We start from the raw sequence: 18364 nt of genomic DNA, 5'->3' as shown, positions 1-18364 counted from the left end.
CATAATGAATGGAAAATACTGGATGACGTTACAGGCAGCGAGAGGAGTTCGCACTGTAATAATAAGCAGCATCTTAATGAAAATGAAATGGGGAAGCACAAGCCATGGATGAAGACAGATAGCTTATGCTTGCTGTGATAGAGAAGGATTATCCAGTGAGTAGTCCCACAACTGCTGGTAACAATCTGAATGTGTATAAATGTTTGGCTCTGCTGAAAACGAGGTGAGGTTTGTACAAATACAAGAAGCGGGCAAACCCCACCTCAGGGAGTTTTGACAAAACATACTGTTAATGAGGATTTGGTAACTGAGTGATGTGCCGTTGTTAGTTTAAAAATCTTGGCTGAGCAGAGGTATGTGAATGGGTGATAATTCTTCAGATGAGTATCCGTTTTCCATTACAAGCTGGGGCTATAATTTTCCATTTATTTTAACTTGCATGAAATTCATTCTAAAGTCAATCTTCTCCCATCTGTTTTGCTTTAATACAGTTAAACTATGCAAGGAGACTATAGGCTAGAGAGTTAATCAGAAGCAAAAAATGTAATGGGCAGAGGAAGAGAATCTACGTGGTTATTGAATCTCCACCATCATTTTTCTCTCTTGAGACCTGATACGAAGGCCTGGAACAAGAAAAAAAAACCCTTCCACTTTCTTGCCTGGGCTTTGGGTTTGCCTCCCATACCTTTTCAGTTGTACCAGCAAGCAGACCAAATAAATCAATGGGGATTAATATTACATTGGTATCAAATAATCCATTGGGTTGTGGATGGTGCCACCAAAGATGGACTCTGTACCACATTTAATTAAAAAAACCATTCAAAATTAAAAGTGTGGGTATGCTGGGATGATAAAAAAACCAATATGCTACTGTTGATTTGATGATACCTCTGAAAGTACTGGTCTGATATAAACTTCTTCCAAGTGTCCCGCTCTGCAGTGCTTGCATTGCATGTTTCATTGCAAGCGTTACAGCTTGACAACTTGTTAGAGAGTTTTGAGGCAGGAATGAACAGAAACAGATCTTTCTCTCCAAAAAATTCAGCTCACATCGTGTTTAACTCAGCTCTTTTTTTTTTTAAAACTGCCCTCCAGACTTACCCCCAAATTTACAGTTCGCGCAAGCAACATCTGAAAAAGATGACAATAACATGATTTCTAATTTCTATCTTCTTTTTTTTTGTCAAGGGAATTAACATATTTTGTTAATTTGCCTGCCACAGGGGAAAAATTCATGCTGTAGCTTGCTCCTTCTGTCTTTCCTTTGTCACAGGAGTGCTCCTCTGAGAGAGGCCCCAGTGAGTCTCTTTGTCACTGCACAAGGATGCACCTTGCCTGAGCCTGGGAGTGTGACGAGTGACAGTGAAAGAGGATGGGTTTGGAGGACAGTCTTAGGACAGGTCTTCACTAAGATAAAGGTCAAATTTAAGTCAGGTTTTAAAAAAAACACAAAAAGCCCCCAAACCTAACCTAAAATAAACCATCCTCAGTATCTGTTCATCTATGGGTTTCCTTGGAGGACACTTCTGCCTGTAGCCTCTTGAGAACAACGTCCTCAAGTTCACTGATTTTCCAGTAAAGCTGCCGGTGTGCTGAGCACGATGGGAATGACAGTTGGAGGAAACCGTTTCCGTCAAAGTAGTGTGCTCACCTCCAGAAATCCTGAGGGAATAGCACAGCCAGAATGACAGACAGGAGACGTGATTCTGTGCAAATACTACTGCAGGAGTCCGTTCTGAGAAAGCGCAAAGGGGAGTCTGACTAGGGCAAAGCACTTCTGCTTCCCCTCTCCCTGTTGAACTATCCATTGGGTTGTTAGCATATGGAAATGATTCCAGCAGAAAGCTGAAAACCTACAGACAGCTTTAAAACTATTAGAAGTATGCAGGGGCTTTGAGAGCCAAGAAGGACAGTTATGAGTATTTACTTCAATCTCCTGCATAGTATCACCCAGAAAAAAAGATGCCCGGTTAGTTTAGCTGCAGCTGTACTTCCCCTCGGTTACCGGTGTGACTGAGCCCTGCCTAACGCAGTGGAGGTCAGTGAGAACGGATGGACAAAAGACACGGGAGAGAGCTACGTGGGGTGCAAAGCAGAAGAGGGAAGATTGCATTAAAAAGGTCCTGGACCTTGTTTGGTCCTCATTTCTCCAGCCAGCTTCAGAGACCCAAAGGTAATGTATGTTTAACACACTCTGGACAGCAACAAGGCATACTTGGCAACCCCGATGCTGTATTCACCCATGGGTTTTGGCAATAAATATAACGTTGTTTTCCTAATAATAATTATGGCTCTGAGAGGTATAAAATGCCTGTGTTCGTTTCAGTGGAATATTAAGTTTTAAGTCTAAAGTGAAACCTTAAAAGTTCCAACCTTAGTAACTATTAGACTCTTAATAATTTTAGCAGAAACAGCCAGCTATTTCGAGGCTGTGAATGGAATTTTAAAATGGTATCACCAGCTTGTCTTCAGATCTGACTTCATACCTACAGTTCACTGAGAATGAACAAAAAAGGTCTGCCTTTTGATGCAATACTATTCTGGAATGTGGTTAAGTAAACGGTTCTTTTAAGGTGTGTTTTTTCCCTCAGGTTTGTATTCAATTTCTAAGTCATGTAGCTATAGCTGAAAAATTAATCTTGTACTCTCCTGAGTATCTTTGCGATCGCAGTAAATGGTTTACGGTCACCTTCAGTTAACACTGACAATAAAGACAATATTCCTTACTACCCATGGACTAAGGCCAACATCCTCATTTTATCTTTTTTTGAGCTCTTGAAAATGCAATTTCTGTTACTGAACTTTTTCCTCCTTTGTCAACACTTCCAGAGGAAGATTGTTTCAATATTCTGTTTGGAAGTACCACAGGCACTCAGTTTTATGCTGAATGTCACATTTTCTCTGGTAACATATTGCTGTTAATTCCTCTGATTTCTCAGACTTTTTAAGATACGCACTTCGCTGCCGCTGACTCTCTGCTGGTTCGAGTAGCGAGATTGGGCACCATGTCCCTCGCCAGTTCATCTTTGCCTGGAATCTCTTTCTCCTCTGTTGGGTCAATCATGCTGACAGTAGCTAAAATCTTATTTTATCTAACATGTCAACATCACTCTATTAACTTTCCTCTGCGGTATGCTGTTTCCATTATAGGAATTTAGAGGCTTGGGGAGGGAATGAATATTCAGCTTCAGCCAGGCAAAATCGGGTGTTTTTCCAAAGCTTCTCAGAGTCTCTGGTCATGCACTTCTTTTCTCCTCACATCAAAATGTCATTTATCCGTATCATAGTGTGCTGTATTACCATCTACAGTTCACTGATTTTCCAGTAAAGCTGCTGGTGTGCTGAGCGCAATGGGAATGACAGTTGGAGGAAACCGTTTCCTTCAAAGTAGTGTGCTCACAAAAATGGTGTGGGTTTTTTTTTTCCTTAACAGTACCTGCCTGCAACCTGCCAACACGTTGTGTGTATAAAAATATTTGCCATCTGGCACATCTCCGGAAGTACCTCTCCTTGTGGAAATTTTCCTTGAGGAAAATGTTCGCTTTATATATACCTATATAATCTCCATGATGTTGCGCATCAGGTAAGAATTGTAGGTTTTGCTCTTTTAGCAACAGTGAGTGAACAATCTGCTTTTCTGCTAAACATATGAATGCCAGAACAACAAGCCTGTCCATCTTCATTTTCAACTGCTGTTCCAGGAGGAGACAAAAATGATATAAAGTGGGACCTGGGTGGTGGCTGGGCTCTTAACTCACTTCCGTTCTGCAGTTAGAAGAGCCTCTCCCCTAAGGGTCATATGCTTACACATATCCACATTTATTTTTGCTTGCTGCCTCACTGAAGAAAGCATCCTCTTGATTTGACCACAAGCTTGACATAGTTTTAACTCAGAACTGAGACTTTATTTGTTTGTACTACTACAAACTGTTTTTTTTCAAGTCTGTTATTCACCCATATATCTAGTTCATAAACTCCTGTTGTGAAAATCAGGTCACAACTAGACGCCTCGAGTTTCACATCCCTCCTTCTTTTTGTCATCTGTAAGTTCTTGTGTTGACAACATTGCACTCATTGGTAATGTCCTTGTTTCTGGCACCATCCTCCCTCGTACACCTACACCCAATTTAAAATTAATAACTACCTCGCCAGCCTGGACGGCGGTAGCCCGTTGGTCTATGCAGAACCCTCCTGAGCTAGCAATGCTGTTGTCGTGCTCTTTGTCCTTGCTGGGTGTGCTCTTAAAAAATGATGCGATTTATTGCAGTTCTTGTGTCTTTTCCAAGTCCTCAAAGCCAGGGTTTCTAACAGAGGTCTGTTTCATTCAGTGTTTTAGTCTAAACGGTCAGCATTGTGTCACAGGAACCTCTGAACAGCACAATAACCAACCCCAACTGGTCCACCAAACAAAAGGGCTTCTGTGGCAACAAGCTGCCACAGAAGAGACACTACCATGGAGACCATTCTTGATCCTGTAAGAAAGATCCATTGTATTTCACATCCCTTTGTTCAGAAAGCAGTAGGAATTATCTCACGTCCATTCATCATGAGCCAATGAGTTATCCCAAGTATAGTGTTTGGGGACTGGAAAAGTGTTAAAGTTCAGAAAAAATAGTCTTCCTGGGATAAGAAAAGTAGAAAGAAAGTGAAATATATGGTATCAGCCAAGCTGGAAGAGGATCCAGATGCAGCTTGAGAATTAGAGTGTTACTATCCAAGTAATCACTAGTTTTGGAATAAACTACATGTGTACGTGTATACATGAGTACAGGAAGGGTTGAAGAAAGGAAGACATTAAAGCTGACTGCTTGTGGGGTATGGCTAGGGGCTATGCACTGAACTTTTAATTTGTTTATAGGCATTTGCATTCTTTTTGACATCTACAAACCTTGGTTTGGTTTTCCTGAGCTGTTTTCTCTTCCCATAAGTCATATGTGAAAGAATATTTTGTGGGTAGGTATATCTGCCCGCTGAGGCACAACGCACTACATGGGATACAATTCAGAGATTGTGGACAAGGCACGTTGTTGCTACAATCAAACATTTTTGACATGTGTGCAAGACCCACATAAGAGCAGAGCGTGTTCCTCTAGCCTCGTAAGGCCAGACGACATTCCAAGAGTGGCTGCCCAGCCAGTATGTTCACGCTCAACATACGTTGCCCAAAGGGAAATTTGAAGCTCCTACCTCAAATTTCTACCTGAAAAAAATCTAAGAGAATCTTATTCGGAAACATTTTGAGACCATTTTGTGGATTATCTACCCTAAGATAAGAATACTGCTGTTCTATGAATTCACTCAAAACCAGGCTACAAATCTGATGGGAAAATCTTGCTTCTTTTTCTTTATTTTCTTTGTAGATATGCAGGAAGAATTTTGATAGAAGTCAGTACATTCTTGATGTTAATGGCAAATTTTTTTTTTAATTTTAGGTATCAGTCTTTCAAAGCTCAGTTCCAAGCAAACATCTCTCAGTTGGTATATGATGTCAAACTTATTTTTGGAACGTGCAGAAATACCAGAAGGGCTCACTAATCTTCTAAAGAGATAAAATTACCTCTGAAGGATAAAATTAGCATGCTGGAACCTTTCCAACAATTACATTTTTACAGCCCTACCATGTATATTATACAGTGTGTTTCTAAAGACTCTGTACTCTGAAATATATATTGCTTGTGTCTTTTGCGAACTATATTTTGAGGAAATTTTTTATGTGATAATTATTTTTTTAAAATGTCTAAATTTTTACTAACAATTATCCAAAACGCATAATCTTATTATTGCAAGAAATAAAATATTAGTAATGAAACAGGTTTCAAGAAAAAAAAATGGTTAAAAGTAATTTAAAAACATGAATGTAGGTTATGCTTGGAAATGTATTCTGATTTTTCTAAAACAATTTTTTACAAATGTTCATTTATCTTGAGAGCTCTCAATGAGTGTTGTCTGAGAAGAAAGTCTTTCAGGAAAAAAAAAAAAAAGAAAAAGAAAAGAAAACACAAAATAAACAACCCAGCCCAGATTCCAAAAGCAGGAGCGACTGGAGTGATAGACCAGAAGCACACTGATCCCATCACCCAGAGTTCAATAAACAGAAACGAAGCTCCGCTAGCCTAATTTTCTGAAAGGCAGGAAACAAATTATAGGACTGTCCTCAAACCAGGACAAGGACTAAGGGATCAGTTCTTATAGAGGTGATAGGTTACCAATAACAATCTGCTGTGCCCTGCATTACTCAGCATATTCATAAATGATCTGGGAAAGGGATGAGTAGTCAGGTCACAAAGTCTGATGAGGGTATCAAATTATGTAGGTTCATAAAGACGAGACAGCCTTGAAGAGCTGCAGACAAGTTTATGAAAGGGAGTGACAACGGCAGATGTAGTTCAATGCAGATAAATACAAAGTGATACAGAAGGGGGAAAATGGTCATTACTTCGGGTATGAAAAGGCAGGTTCTGATTTGGTTCTTACTTTTCAGGAGAGAGAGTCCTGCAGTTATGAAAATGGCTCCATGGGAACATCAGCCTGATGCTCAACAGCTGCCAAAAAAAAAAATAAAATATTAGGAAGCGTTAGAAAATCAGTAGAGAACAAAACAAAGAATATCTTTTTGCTGCCACAGAAATCCACATTTTGCTTACTTCTTGAGTATAGGTAAAGAATCACAGAAATATTGGTTGAGAGGGACCTCTGCAGGTCACCAAGTCCAACCCTCCACTTGAAGCAGGACTATTGCCTAGATCAGGTCAGCTGTGGCTTTGTCTACCTGAGTGTTGGAAACCGCCAAGGATGGTGATTCCACAACCTGTCTGGGCAACTTGTTCCAGTGTTGCATGATTCTTTTGGTGATGAAATTTTCTCCAATGTCCAATCTGGACCTCCCAAGCTGCAGTTGTTGTGTCTCAACACAGCTGCCCAATGCAAGTAGGTCTTGCTCCTTGTTTTCTTCTTTCCACTGCCAAGAAGTGTTTGGCTCCATCATCCTTCAGATGCTGTTCTGGTCCCTGCAAGTCAGCAGGAGGTTGGAAAACAGGAACACCTTTCACGTAAAGCACAACTAACTTAGCTAGAATCCTTCAGGATGGGAGAGGGGCCGCAGGGCATATGATGGATACCTATACATTTGTAAGTGGCTTGTATAGGATGTATCTTCTGATGAAGAACTAGCGAGCATCAAACAAAACTAGCAGTATCCAGGTTGAAAATACACAATAGGAGGCAGGTTCTTGTACATGTGGTTGACCTGGGGAACTTGTCACCACAGCAGGTTGTAGATGCTGCAGATCTATGTACATTTAAGGGAAGATGGGCAAGGGCCTGATGGAGAAATCCAGTGAAGGTTACTAAGGGCATAGAAACAACAATCTGCCTCAGAAAATCTCTGAATTTGAAATACTGGTGGCAGGGAAAGTGCTGGAGGGGACTATTGCATGTCCTTGCCCTGTACTAATGCAATACGATATTGGTCCAGCAAAGCCCTTGGTCTAACCCAGTATGGAAGCTCTTATGTTCAAGAAATTGCTTATAAAACTTAACTACCTCACGGTCATTTCTGTCTTGCCTTGTTAAGTAAACTGGGAATTCTTCACCTCATTTTCTCAGGCACATGAATAATTATTATTACACTTTGGTTTTAAGTTGTACACACAAAACCAAAAACAGATCTGCAAAAAGAATTATCCTTTTGAAGAAATTGACCTCAGTCTTTGAAATGAAACTGCAGGGTGCAGTTTATATTTATATACTGTGTGCTATTTATATAACTGGTTCCACTAAATTTCAGAAGTTAAGTCTTTGAAAGGAAGGATATGCCTATGACTGGGAGAAGGAAACAGCACTCTGGAGGTCTCAGTCTGATCTCTAGCAATGCCACAAATTTCCTGCCGGTTTTGGCAAATCAGCAGGCCCTCATCTAGCGTGAGCTGAGTTTTCAGCAGATGAACTCATTGGAGCTACTCTGGTTAAGCACTTGCTAAAGCGTTTAGTGAACGAGCTTTTCACGTTGTACTTTATGTAGCAGTAGAAAGCCTTGGGGAGGACCTTGTTGTAGTGCATAGGGCCAACCTTCGGAGCAGAGACCACCACCCAAACCTTTCTGCCTTGGGAGGGGAGATGAAAGGGACACCAAGGGGAGGCAGAAAGGGAGGGGTGAAGAGTGATGAGAAAAGGAGGGAGGCACTTCTCACTTGGCCTCTTGAGGCCCGGAGGAGTGGGGCTGGGGAGGAGAAGGGCACCCAAGAGGAACGGGGCCAGGAAGGTCCCTGAGGAGCAGGGCATCCCTGAGGATTGAGACCAGAAGTGTCCCTGAGGAGTGGGGCAGCCCTGAGGAGCAGGGCACCCAAGAGGAACAGGGCCAGGAAGGTCCCCGAGGAGCAGGGCACCCCTGAGGAATGGGGCCAGAAGGGTCCCCGAGGAGCGGGGCTCCCCTGAGGGGCGCAGGCAGGGAGGCGCGGACACGTCGGGGGCCGGGAAAGGGCCATTGCCCACTGCCGCAAGCCCCATCCCGGCCCGAGGAACCGCCTGAGGAGCTGGCAGTCGCCGTCCACCTTCCCCAGGAGTCCTACGGCAGGTCGGGGCGGAGCGGCCCCTCCTGCTGCCACAGCCGCCGCCCGGCCCCGTCGTGCCCGGCAGCCCCGGCCCCACACGCAGGTGGCGCGGTGCGGGGTCCCCCCGCCATTCCCCCCGGGATGGGGTCCCTCCGCCTCCCCGCTTGTCTCCGCCCCCCCCTCCTTCCCCCCCCCCGCGTCCCGTCCCGGCAGCCTCTCCCGCCCCGTCCCGTCCCGTCCCGTCCCGTCCCTAAGCGGGTCACCCCGGCTCTCCGTCCGGCGCCGGGAGAAGCCTCTCCCGGGGCGATGCGCCTCCCCGCCGCGCAGGCAGAGCCCCTTCTTCCCATCCCATCCCAGGAGATACCGGGATCTGCCTCCGCTCCCCTCGGCCCTCCCCTTCTCACCCTCCTCCCTCTCGGCTCCTTTTTCCTTTTTTTTTTTTTTTTTTTTTTCCCTTTTTCCATCCCCTCCCCCGCCTGGGAAGACCTGGCCGCTCCCCCCGCCCCGTCCTCAGTAGCCGCGGGCGCCGGGCGGCGGAGGGAGCGGAGCCCGCGCCCCGGGGCTGTGGCCGCCTTCCCCTCCGTTCGTCTTTGCGGGGTGCCAGGTACGAAAGAAACCTTTCCCGACGCCGACCGCGGGGAGGAGAGGCTGCCCGAAGAGACCCGGTCGGGGCAGGGCCGGGTGGGCAGGCTGGGAGATGGGGATGGGGGCTGCGGGGGGCTGCCCGGGTGCGGGGACGGGGACAGGGCAGCCCGGGTGCGGGGACAGGGCAGTCCGAGGTGACGCCCGTAAGGTGATCTTCTTTTGCGATGTCGTTCTTCCTACACGGGGCGTTTATATATATATATACACATATACATATAAAAATATGATGAGTCTGAGCGATGTCAGTACCTTGGGCTTGGCAGCTGGAGGGTTTTGTATGAAGCTCCTGCCTTTTTAGCCTGATGGATATGTTTTTGATAGGACTAAAATGCGACACGTTTCTTTGGTCCTTATTTAATTATTTTTTTTTTTTTAAATGTATTTAATTTGAAGCTGGTTTCACAAGACGGCTAACAGGACGGAAACAAGGGGCATGTTGGGCTTTCGGGGGCTTGTGTCTGCGCTGTGTCTTCTGCAGGGAGCAGGCGAGGAGCCTCTTCACCCTTCAAAACAACCTCTGCTTTAATTCTGATTCACCCCCTCAGTATTCGCGCTACCAGCCCCGCGCTCTTCTGGAACAGACGCTAATTTTATCCAGATTTGTCACAGCTGGAAGCAGATTTATCTTGGAATGGCAAAGAAAGCCGTGCCAAGGTATTTAACTTGCAGGCTCTGGAGAAAGGGAACTCCTTTGGATCCGACGCGGAAAAGCGGAGCAGGACCGGGGGATGGCTAAAGAGCTGTAGAGTTAAACCCTTTCTCTCCAAACCCTCGCCTTCTTCCAGGAAAACCCTGGGCTTTAACGTGCCAATGCATAGGAGCGGCCGGCAGAAGCGGAGCGGGCGGTGGAAAAGCGGCCATCCCAGCAAAGCACCCCCGGTCCCCGCCGTTCCTCCGGCTGCTTCCCGGTCGGTGCCCGCCCGTTCCCGTCCCGGGGGGGGGGCCGCTGCCCGGTGCCGCCCCGGCTGGCAGGGCTCGACCCCCGACATGCGACCTCCCCCCCGTCCCGACCGGGAGGAGCGGGGAGACGAGCCCGGCGGCGCGGCGGGGGGCGGATCTGGGAGGAGCGGGGGCTACCGTGGGGCCAGACCGGGACCCGGGGGACCGCAGGCAGAGGGTTGCCGGGCCGCCGGCTGTCCGGGCGCGCCACCGGGCGGCCGGGAAAGGGAAAACCCCGTCGGAGGGGAAGCCCCTCGTCCCCCGTTGCCATTCATCGTCCCCCGTTGCCATTCATCATCCCCCGTTGCCATTTCATCGTCCCCCGTTGCCATTCATCCCGCCCCACTCCCGCCCCTTTCTTTATTTCCCCCCTGCGTGCGTGATTTCAGAAATGAGCTGTCAGGCCTGCCGTGTAAAATTAGTTCTTCTTATGCCGACTGGAGCTGCTTAAATGTTGTAAGAGCCAGGAGTCGCAGTGGGCTTTTCTCCATAAATCTGAGGCGAGGAGGAAGAAATGTATGCACCGACATACAGAGCGAGCACACCCGCAGGAGTGAAAGGGGCGGTGGCGGATAAGGTCAGGATACTGGTTTCTTCCAGGGTGTGCGAGAAGTTCCAAAAATTGTTCTCTCGTTTTGCTTAGTCAGAGTAGAACTGTGAATTCCAACTTTCAGGCCATTTCAAGAATAAGGCCAAAAGCAGTTAAAGGAGCTGGTTAGTGTAGCAGCGTCTGAAAATTGCATTTGAAATTATGTAAGCTTAGTCTGAAATGTGCTGACTTTCCTGCAATAAGAAGGAAACCCCAGAGCAGAGGATGCACTGAACAGACCAAGATAAAATGCTGCCAGGTAGCAGCAGCAGACTTTTCTTGTGTCTGAGCTAACACTGGCATGTAAATTCACTCTGGGGCAGTCTGAAGAGAAACATATTCTAGTTCTGCTTGAATACAATGCATTTGAGATGCATTCTGCTAGACTAAGATAGGTCATACTGACAAATTATTTGAAGGATGTGCTGAAAAGTTAGGACATGGGTAGGTTTTGTCCTGTGAATGCAGAAAGATTTCATGTTGGAAGCAAGATGTGAGAAGAACTGAAAATACTTTTCATTGTATGCATACGCCTGGCAGCTGGAATGCCACCAAATAGGGAGTCATCACCATTAACAACTGGTTTTGGCAACGGGAGGGAGAATTTCAACATTTTCATGAGGCTGGGGATCGATCTGTCACTTTCTAGTTTCCATCTTCTGTCTTCTCTGAAGCAATTCAACCTACCATAAGGGCAGAGCTGACTCAAGGCTTCTAATTATTGTAAGCCAACCCAAAATTTGTATGGGAAAGGACCGAAGGAAAGGAGAGGGCAGAGCGGCTTGGGGTTTGGAGGAAGAGTGGAGAACAGCGTGGCAGAAAGTCTGAGTAAGATGTTGAGGGTTTTTTCTTGCTTCCAGCTTGTCGCCTTCTCAGGGCCTTTCCTCCTTCCTCTGTAGGCTGTGTTCTCTCTCCCCTTCTCTCACCCTGCAAAGGTGTCTTTTGAGCCATCTGTCCATTTCCATCCCCATCATCTGGCAAGAGTAACCCTTGTGTTCCCCCTTGCTGGCAACCTGTGCTGGGCCGCTGACGTTGCCCATGCTTGAAGTTGGCCTTGCTTAAATGGTAGAGATTGGGTTAGTAAAACAGAGCTTATGTCCGTGGCTGTAAATGACAATGCTGCCTAGTAGGACCACTCTCTGTAATGAGAATTACCATTTTCATCAAGTTCCTCAGCTTGGACCCCTTCCAGTTCTACTGGAAGTGTAGTTAGTTCATTATAAGCAACAAGTGGTTCATTATAAATGATGAAAATCTTGGCTTTCAAGACTGCCTTTGTAAATAGTGAGCACTTGAGTATAGTATTTCAAATGGGAGGCTCCAATGCATCTATTTAGGGTTGTGTGTTATGTTTTTTTTTCTTTTTAAAGAGTGGCAGAAGGGAGCCATAGTACTCCACCCATTTGGTTGCAGAAAGTCTCTCTATAAAGCAAAGTTAGTTATGGGTCCAGCTGGGAAGACCTCAGCCATCGCAGTGGAATGACATCAACCCAGGCACCTCTAAGGCTTTCTATATGAACTAGCAGTAAGTGAATGAACTTTCCTTAGGGCTCACGAAATGCAGCTACAGAGAAATATCAAATAGCCAGAGCCTGAGGAAGGGCTGAGAAAGCGAGGAGTGTTCTAGGGAGGAATGTGAAAAAAGCATTCTCAAGCTTGACAGAACTGGGTTTCTTAATACCTTGTATCTGTTCAACAGCTATATTCAAAGCAAATGAAAACCAGCTTTTCTGCGTTAATATCACATTATTTATCATCAAACCATACTAGTTTGTGACAGGCTGAAAATAAATAAAAGGACACGCTTCCTCATGCAACATGTAGTTAAGCTGCGGAACTCCTTGAGGCAGAATATTATGGGTACAAAATTTTATAGGGGTTCAAGGGAAGATTGGGCAACTATGGAAGAGAAATCCACTGAGGTTTCCTCACACTACAGAAACTACCTCTGGTTTACAGCCCATGATGTGCAACTGGTTGTAAACTGAGAGATTATGAAGGAGGAGGAACATACATGGTTGCCCTGCTCTTGTGCTCTACCCAGGGCACCTGCACTTGGCCAGTGTCAGAATCATGATTTTAGGCCAGGCGGACCTTTGGTCAGGCCAGGAAAGCTATTCTTATGTTCTCATCATAGTATTTCTTTATTTTGAACACCTTATCATTTATCCATAGATATGTAAAACTATCATTCCTCTTCAAATTTAGTACTAATTGAGCAATAACCAAAACAATACTTTGAAAGTAACTTTGTATAACTTTGTATATAAAAGCTAATGTTTAAATTTGTGCATTTCTGCTATACCAATAACCTAGACTTGTATGGTCAACTGACGTCCCTCTGCAAAATCTTGCACCTGGGATGACTCTGCTCTGCTTTCAAAACCTTCACATATCTTTTAGTATGACCACATATGCCCCAGAGCTTAGGCCTGTGAGTCACTGAAATCTCCAGATGTCTTGTGAAAGTCCACACATCTTCTCCAAAACCTGAGTTAGCTCCTTTAAAGGCAGGGTGGGTATCTTTATACTGTATTTTAAAGTGTGTTTTATGTATATCCTAGTGAGTAAACTCCGTGTCAAAGTTGCTATTCCACACAGGCAAAAGTGAAAAGTGTCAAAAATTACGCGAAAACAAAACCACCCTCTGAATTTGGCATCAGAAGCAACAAGCTATGTTCGAACCTTTGTGCTTATTTAGCTATAAAGTGGTAATTATTACCTATTATAGGCAAGAACTATGTCTATGTGGTGAAGGTGCCTCAAAATTCTAGCAGTCGTTGGTCTGTTGTACTGCTTTTAAAGTGATGTTACCACTTTTTTTTTTCCAAGTTGCATAAATACTGCTCTTTTTTCATGCTAAATTTTTAGCTAACTTGTAACCAGGCTGTTTCACTGGGTAGCAGTACTCATATTATTCTAATCTAAGCTCAAGGAAAGCAGTTATCTTTCCCCTGGTTTACACTGCCATTACAATGTAAACCAGAGAGCTTAACCACATACATATCCTTGAATGGCTTGGCTTTTAAAGTTTAATCATAGGCCCTTTCTTTCTGCACGGCTGAGGTTTCCATATAATGGGAATGAAGGATATGAGAATGGAGCGCATCTTTCCCAATGGCAGCGGCCAGTAGTTGGTTAATGCCACTGACATCACTGCTGCCAAAGGAGAAAAATGGTCTTTGCAGTAATGGTTTGAGCTCAGAATCAAGACTTCTGGGTTCAGTTTCTGGCTGTGCCACAGACTTCTAAGAATTTTACATTCTTTCTGCGTGTTTCCCAACTACAGATGGGAATAATAGTGCTTTTGGTCTTTTCCATTTAAAGTATTAGCTCTTTGTGTGGTGCATCACCCCATCTAGGTGGGGCTTTCCACATGTGACCGTAAGGCACAGACAGCACAGTTCCTGCAGCCTTTGTGGGATCCTGCAGGAAAAAGGCATGTGATGAGTCATCAGGCTTGTCCCTCCTACTTGGCTGGGCTTTCCTTCATGTATATAACCAGGAGACTCCTCTAGACCAGGAACCTTCTGCTTTCCTCACTCATCTGTCCCTTCCAACCATGGATTTTGAAATTCTCTGGTATCTAAGAGAGATTCAGATGCCAACATAGGAAATGAATGAGAGCTTGGTGGCCACAGCGCACAGGGAGGTACAACGCAGGATCTGCAGGAGACCTCTGCCTTTCAGAGCAGCAGAAGCTGAAAGCATTTTAAATGTGACTTGCCACCTTGTTTAGGTGCCCAAATTGCTCCGTCTGTCAAATCCAGACAGCATAAAGTTTGAAAGGGGAAAGGAGATGTTTTTTATAAGTTGGTTCCTTGGGAGAGCAATTATCAAAATGCCATTTTCCACAGCAGTCGGATTCACAGGTCTTAACTGGTTGGGTAATGCAGAACCACTGGTGACTTTTAGGTCACTTGAAGCTGCTCCTTTTTGGCCATTACAGGAAAGAGCACAATTGGTCTGGTTTCCTCTGGGTTCTGAGGTCTCATGAGTGTAGTCTGGCTGTCCATCTCTGCCTGGATCCCGACTTTTGAATGCAACTTTTGAATGCATTGGTGGTTTTCAACCGTGTTCTACCTACAACCAGTAGCTATAGAGAAGAGAAGCAGAAGTGTAAAACATAATTGCATTCTTATAGGATAAATAAAAAACAGGGCACTGTACAGAGTGGAATGACTCAGACTACTGCCCTACTGAGGGAAGAACAGGTAAAACTCAGCTGTTTCCACCTTCCAGTAGGTAGCTCAGCATGGATGCTGGCTGGCTGACTCGTCTGCACCCATCTTGCTAGAGACTGTTGGAAGCATCAGAGGCAATACAGGGAGTATTCGAGACATTTCTATTTTAAGCAGGGTGTTAAATTCTGTTCTGCTGATGTCAGTGAGAATATTGCATGATTATGCTTTGAAGATACTAAGATAACTGTGTATATTTGCAATGCGTATTTTCAAATCTCTCTCTCTTGTTTTAGAAAAAAAATAGATAAAATGGAGCACATGTTACTGCTATCCATACTTTTCATACCTATATTGGGTCTCAGTAATGGAACAGAAACTGAACAAGATTTTACTTGGCACTTAAAGAAGATTCCCCAGATTGTGAGCGAAAGAACTTTCTCCCTTGACAGCCCTAAATTTGAAGCAAAAACCAAATTAGAGCTGAACAGTGTATGTGGAATTGAATGTCAAAGAAAATTGCCGGTGCCAAGCCTGTCTGACTTGAAGGACCTCTTATCCTACGAAACCATTTTTGAGAACGGCACACGGACCCTGACTGAAGTGAATGTCCTTGGACTAGCGCTTGACCCAGCTGGAAACACAACCACGCGAAGATCTTCAAGAAAGAAGAGGCAGATATATGGAACAGACAGTAGGTTCAGCATCTATGACAAGCGGTTTATGACCAACTTTCCGTTCAACACAGCTGTGAAGATCTCCACCGGCTGTAGTGGCATTCTCATTTCCCCCAAGCACGTGCTGACAGCTGCCCACTGTCTGCACAACGGCAAGGATTATGTTAAGGGCAGCAAAAGGCTGAGGGTGGGCCTGATGAAGACGAAATCCAGAGGTGATGGCAGGAAGCGCAAAGCTGCTAAGAGGAGTAGGAGAGACGTTTCTGCGGCCCAAGAGGATCCCGGAGCTGCCACAGAACTAAGGCGACGATCCAAAGGTGGTGGGAGAAAGCAGCGGAGATCTGGGAGAAAGCAGGGGACCTCAGATGGCGTGCCCTCCTTCCAGTGGACCAGAGTGAAGAGTACCCACATCCCCAAAGGCTGGTTTAAGGGTGTTTCTGGGGATATTGCCCTGGATTATGATTATGCTGTTCTTGAGCTAAAGCGTCCCCACAAAAGGAAATACATGGATCTGGGAATCAGCCCAGCAATCAAAATGATGCCTGGGAGCATGATCCACTTCTCAGGCTTTGACAATGATCGATCTGGGCAGCTGGTCTATAGATTTTGTAGCATTTCTGATGAGTCCAATGATCTCTTTTATCAGTATTGTGATGCTGAGCCTGGCTCCACTGGGTCTGGCGTCTATCTCCGTCTTAAGGAGCCAAACAAAAAGAAGTGGAAACGCAAGATCATCGCTGTTTTCTCAGGCCATCAGTGGGTGGATGTCAATGGTGAACAGCAGGATTACAATGTAGCAGTAAGAATTACTCCTCTCAAATATGCCCAGATTTGTTTCTGGATACACGGGAACGATGAGAATTGCACACAAGGCTGAAGAGAGCTGAACCCGACTCACTTAGCACCCGTATTACCATAGAGTGAAAGTCTGCTGCAGCAGCTACTGGAAGAACATCACTCCACATCAGGACGGTTTTGAACTCAAAGCTCACAAGGAATGTTATGGTGACTTGAGGAACGCTGAATTGCTGGGGGGTGGGTAGAATTGTCAAACAAAATATTTCTAATTGTAATCAACCCTAGATATGCACTTAAAAATCACAAACTATATTTATGTTTGCAATTGTGATAAAGTCAAAACTTTCACACCAGAAAAAAAAAATTTACTACATCTCTTAGTAATTTTTTTTCCAAGGGAAGGATTGAAACCTCTCAAACCATTATTATTAAACAATATCTATTTTTCCAATGGATTTGCCTTTCTCAGGGTTCTGTTCCAGTTCTTCCAATGTAAGTTGTGCATACAGCACATAACTGTATGTGCAGAATGATCCAGAGAACTTCATGAGACCAAGACATTATTTTGGCATTCTCTAAAGACCACAGCTCCACGTTGAGAAGCACCAGTCTAGCTCATGCTTGTTTGTTTGGAAATCTTCCTCCTCTGGTTGCTGCAGGAACCCTTCCATGGAAATCCCAAATTTCTGTAGCAGAGGGTCAGATCTTAAAGACAAGTTTCACTTCATTGCTCAATAAAAACAGCAAAAAGAAAATGAACATAGAAGTTTCCATGTTTGGAAGAAGAAGAAACATCAGGACATAATGTAATGCCTTTAAATCTTCTTTGAGAAGCTATAGAAGTTTTAAACACATGCATTTGCGTTCCAATTAGTATTTGGACAGCTGTAGGTTTAGTTTCTAGTCAAATGTTTAGCTTTACCACTGGGAGAGGTCGCTGACTTCTGAAGTGGTCATTTGACAATCATTTAGAGCTTCACAGATGATAGATTTTTTGGGTGCTAACAATTTTTGCAGTTTTTGTAAATTACTTTTATACAAGCTCAGCTTCGTAGATAGGGTAGTATGTATTAGACTGGGAGTTGGAAAGCAGTATTTTAGTTTGGCTTTATATGGTTTTGCAAAATGGGTAGGTTTAATTGTGTCATATTCAGACTCCACCTGATGTAGCATGAGTTACGATGTTAAACTAAAAATTTCTCCCAATTAAATTATACCACCTACTGAATGGTAGAAGTACTATCCTGTACCTTATAACAGATATCTTCTTAGGTAGCAGCAGTAGTTTGCAAATGATTTGGTTCAATATGTCTGCTGAACCATATACTTAATGAAAACACAAAGTGAGCTTGACTTTTACACACCTTTAAACACAAATCACCTTTTTAAAAATTGTTGTCAATTGCTACACAAGTCTGTATCTTTTATTTTATACCAAGATTTTGAAGCGCACAGGATTATTATGGTGCTACATTAATCTAATAACATAAAATGATACTGTGTATTTCCAATCATATCCTTTGGGTTTCAATACTTTTAAGATTATTCACCACCATTTTTTTGATCATAAGTTTATGCTGACCAAAATACATTTTCTTCCTGTGCAGAAGAAAAAAATATAACAAGTTTGAAAAATACTATTTGTTTGTTGGTATCTTTGAAATATGCTTGTAATATCTTTTGATGAAATAAGATAATTTTTAATAACCCACTTTTTTGTAGATGATTGAAAGTATAAAACCTGACACTTTGAATGTGCAGGCAGCTTTCTTTGTCATATTCTTGCCAAAGCATAAAAATTTAAGACTTGCTTCCATACCATAACTCTATCAATATTTCATTAATTGGAAGAGATCTCACTTTAAAAGAAACTATTTCTTTTAACGTCAGCCTTTCCAGGGAACACTTAACTCTTTTTTGTTATTATTATTATTTTGTGTGATTGTTTGCAGAAAACTAATAATTTTTAAATTTTAGAAATTAATG

The 18364-nt window shown here is 44.0% G+C and overlaps 1 protein-coding gene across 1 annotated transcript; it reads left to right on the top strand.

Annotated features, from left to right (window-relative positions):
* Positions 1 to 9007: 9007 nt before the first annotated feature.
* Positions 9008 to 17598, top strand: PRSS35 (serine protease 35). Its single transcript, XM_074581273.1, has 2 exons — positions 9008 to 9153; positions 15200 to 17598. The coding sequence occupies exon 2, from the start codon at positions 15216 to 15218 to the stop codon at positions 16455 to 16457; it is 1242 nt and encodes a 413-aa protein (XP_074437374.1). The 5' UTR covers positions 9008 to 9153; positions 15200 to 15215; the 3' UTR covers positions 16458 to 17598.
* Positions 17599 to 18364: the final 766 nt, after the last annotated feature.

Source organism: Larus michahellis, chromosome 3 (genome assembly GCF_964199755.1).
Source record: "Larus michahellis chromosome 3, bLarMic1.1, whole genome shotgun sequence".
NCBI lineage: Eukaryota > Metazoa > Chordata > Aves > Charadriiformes > Laridae > Larus > Larus michahellis.
The sequence above is the reverse complement of the archived record's forward strand: the minus strand, read 5'-3'. Positions and strand labels throughout refer to the sequence as shown.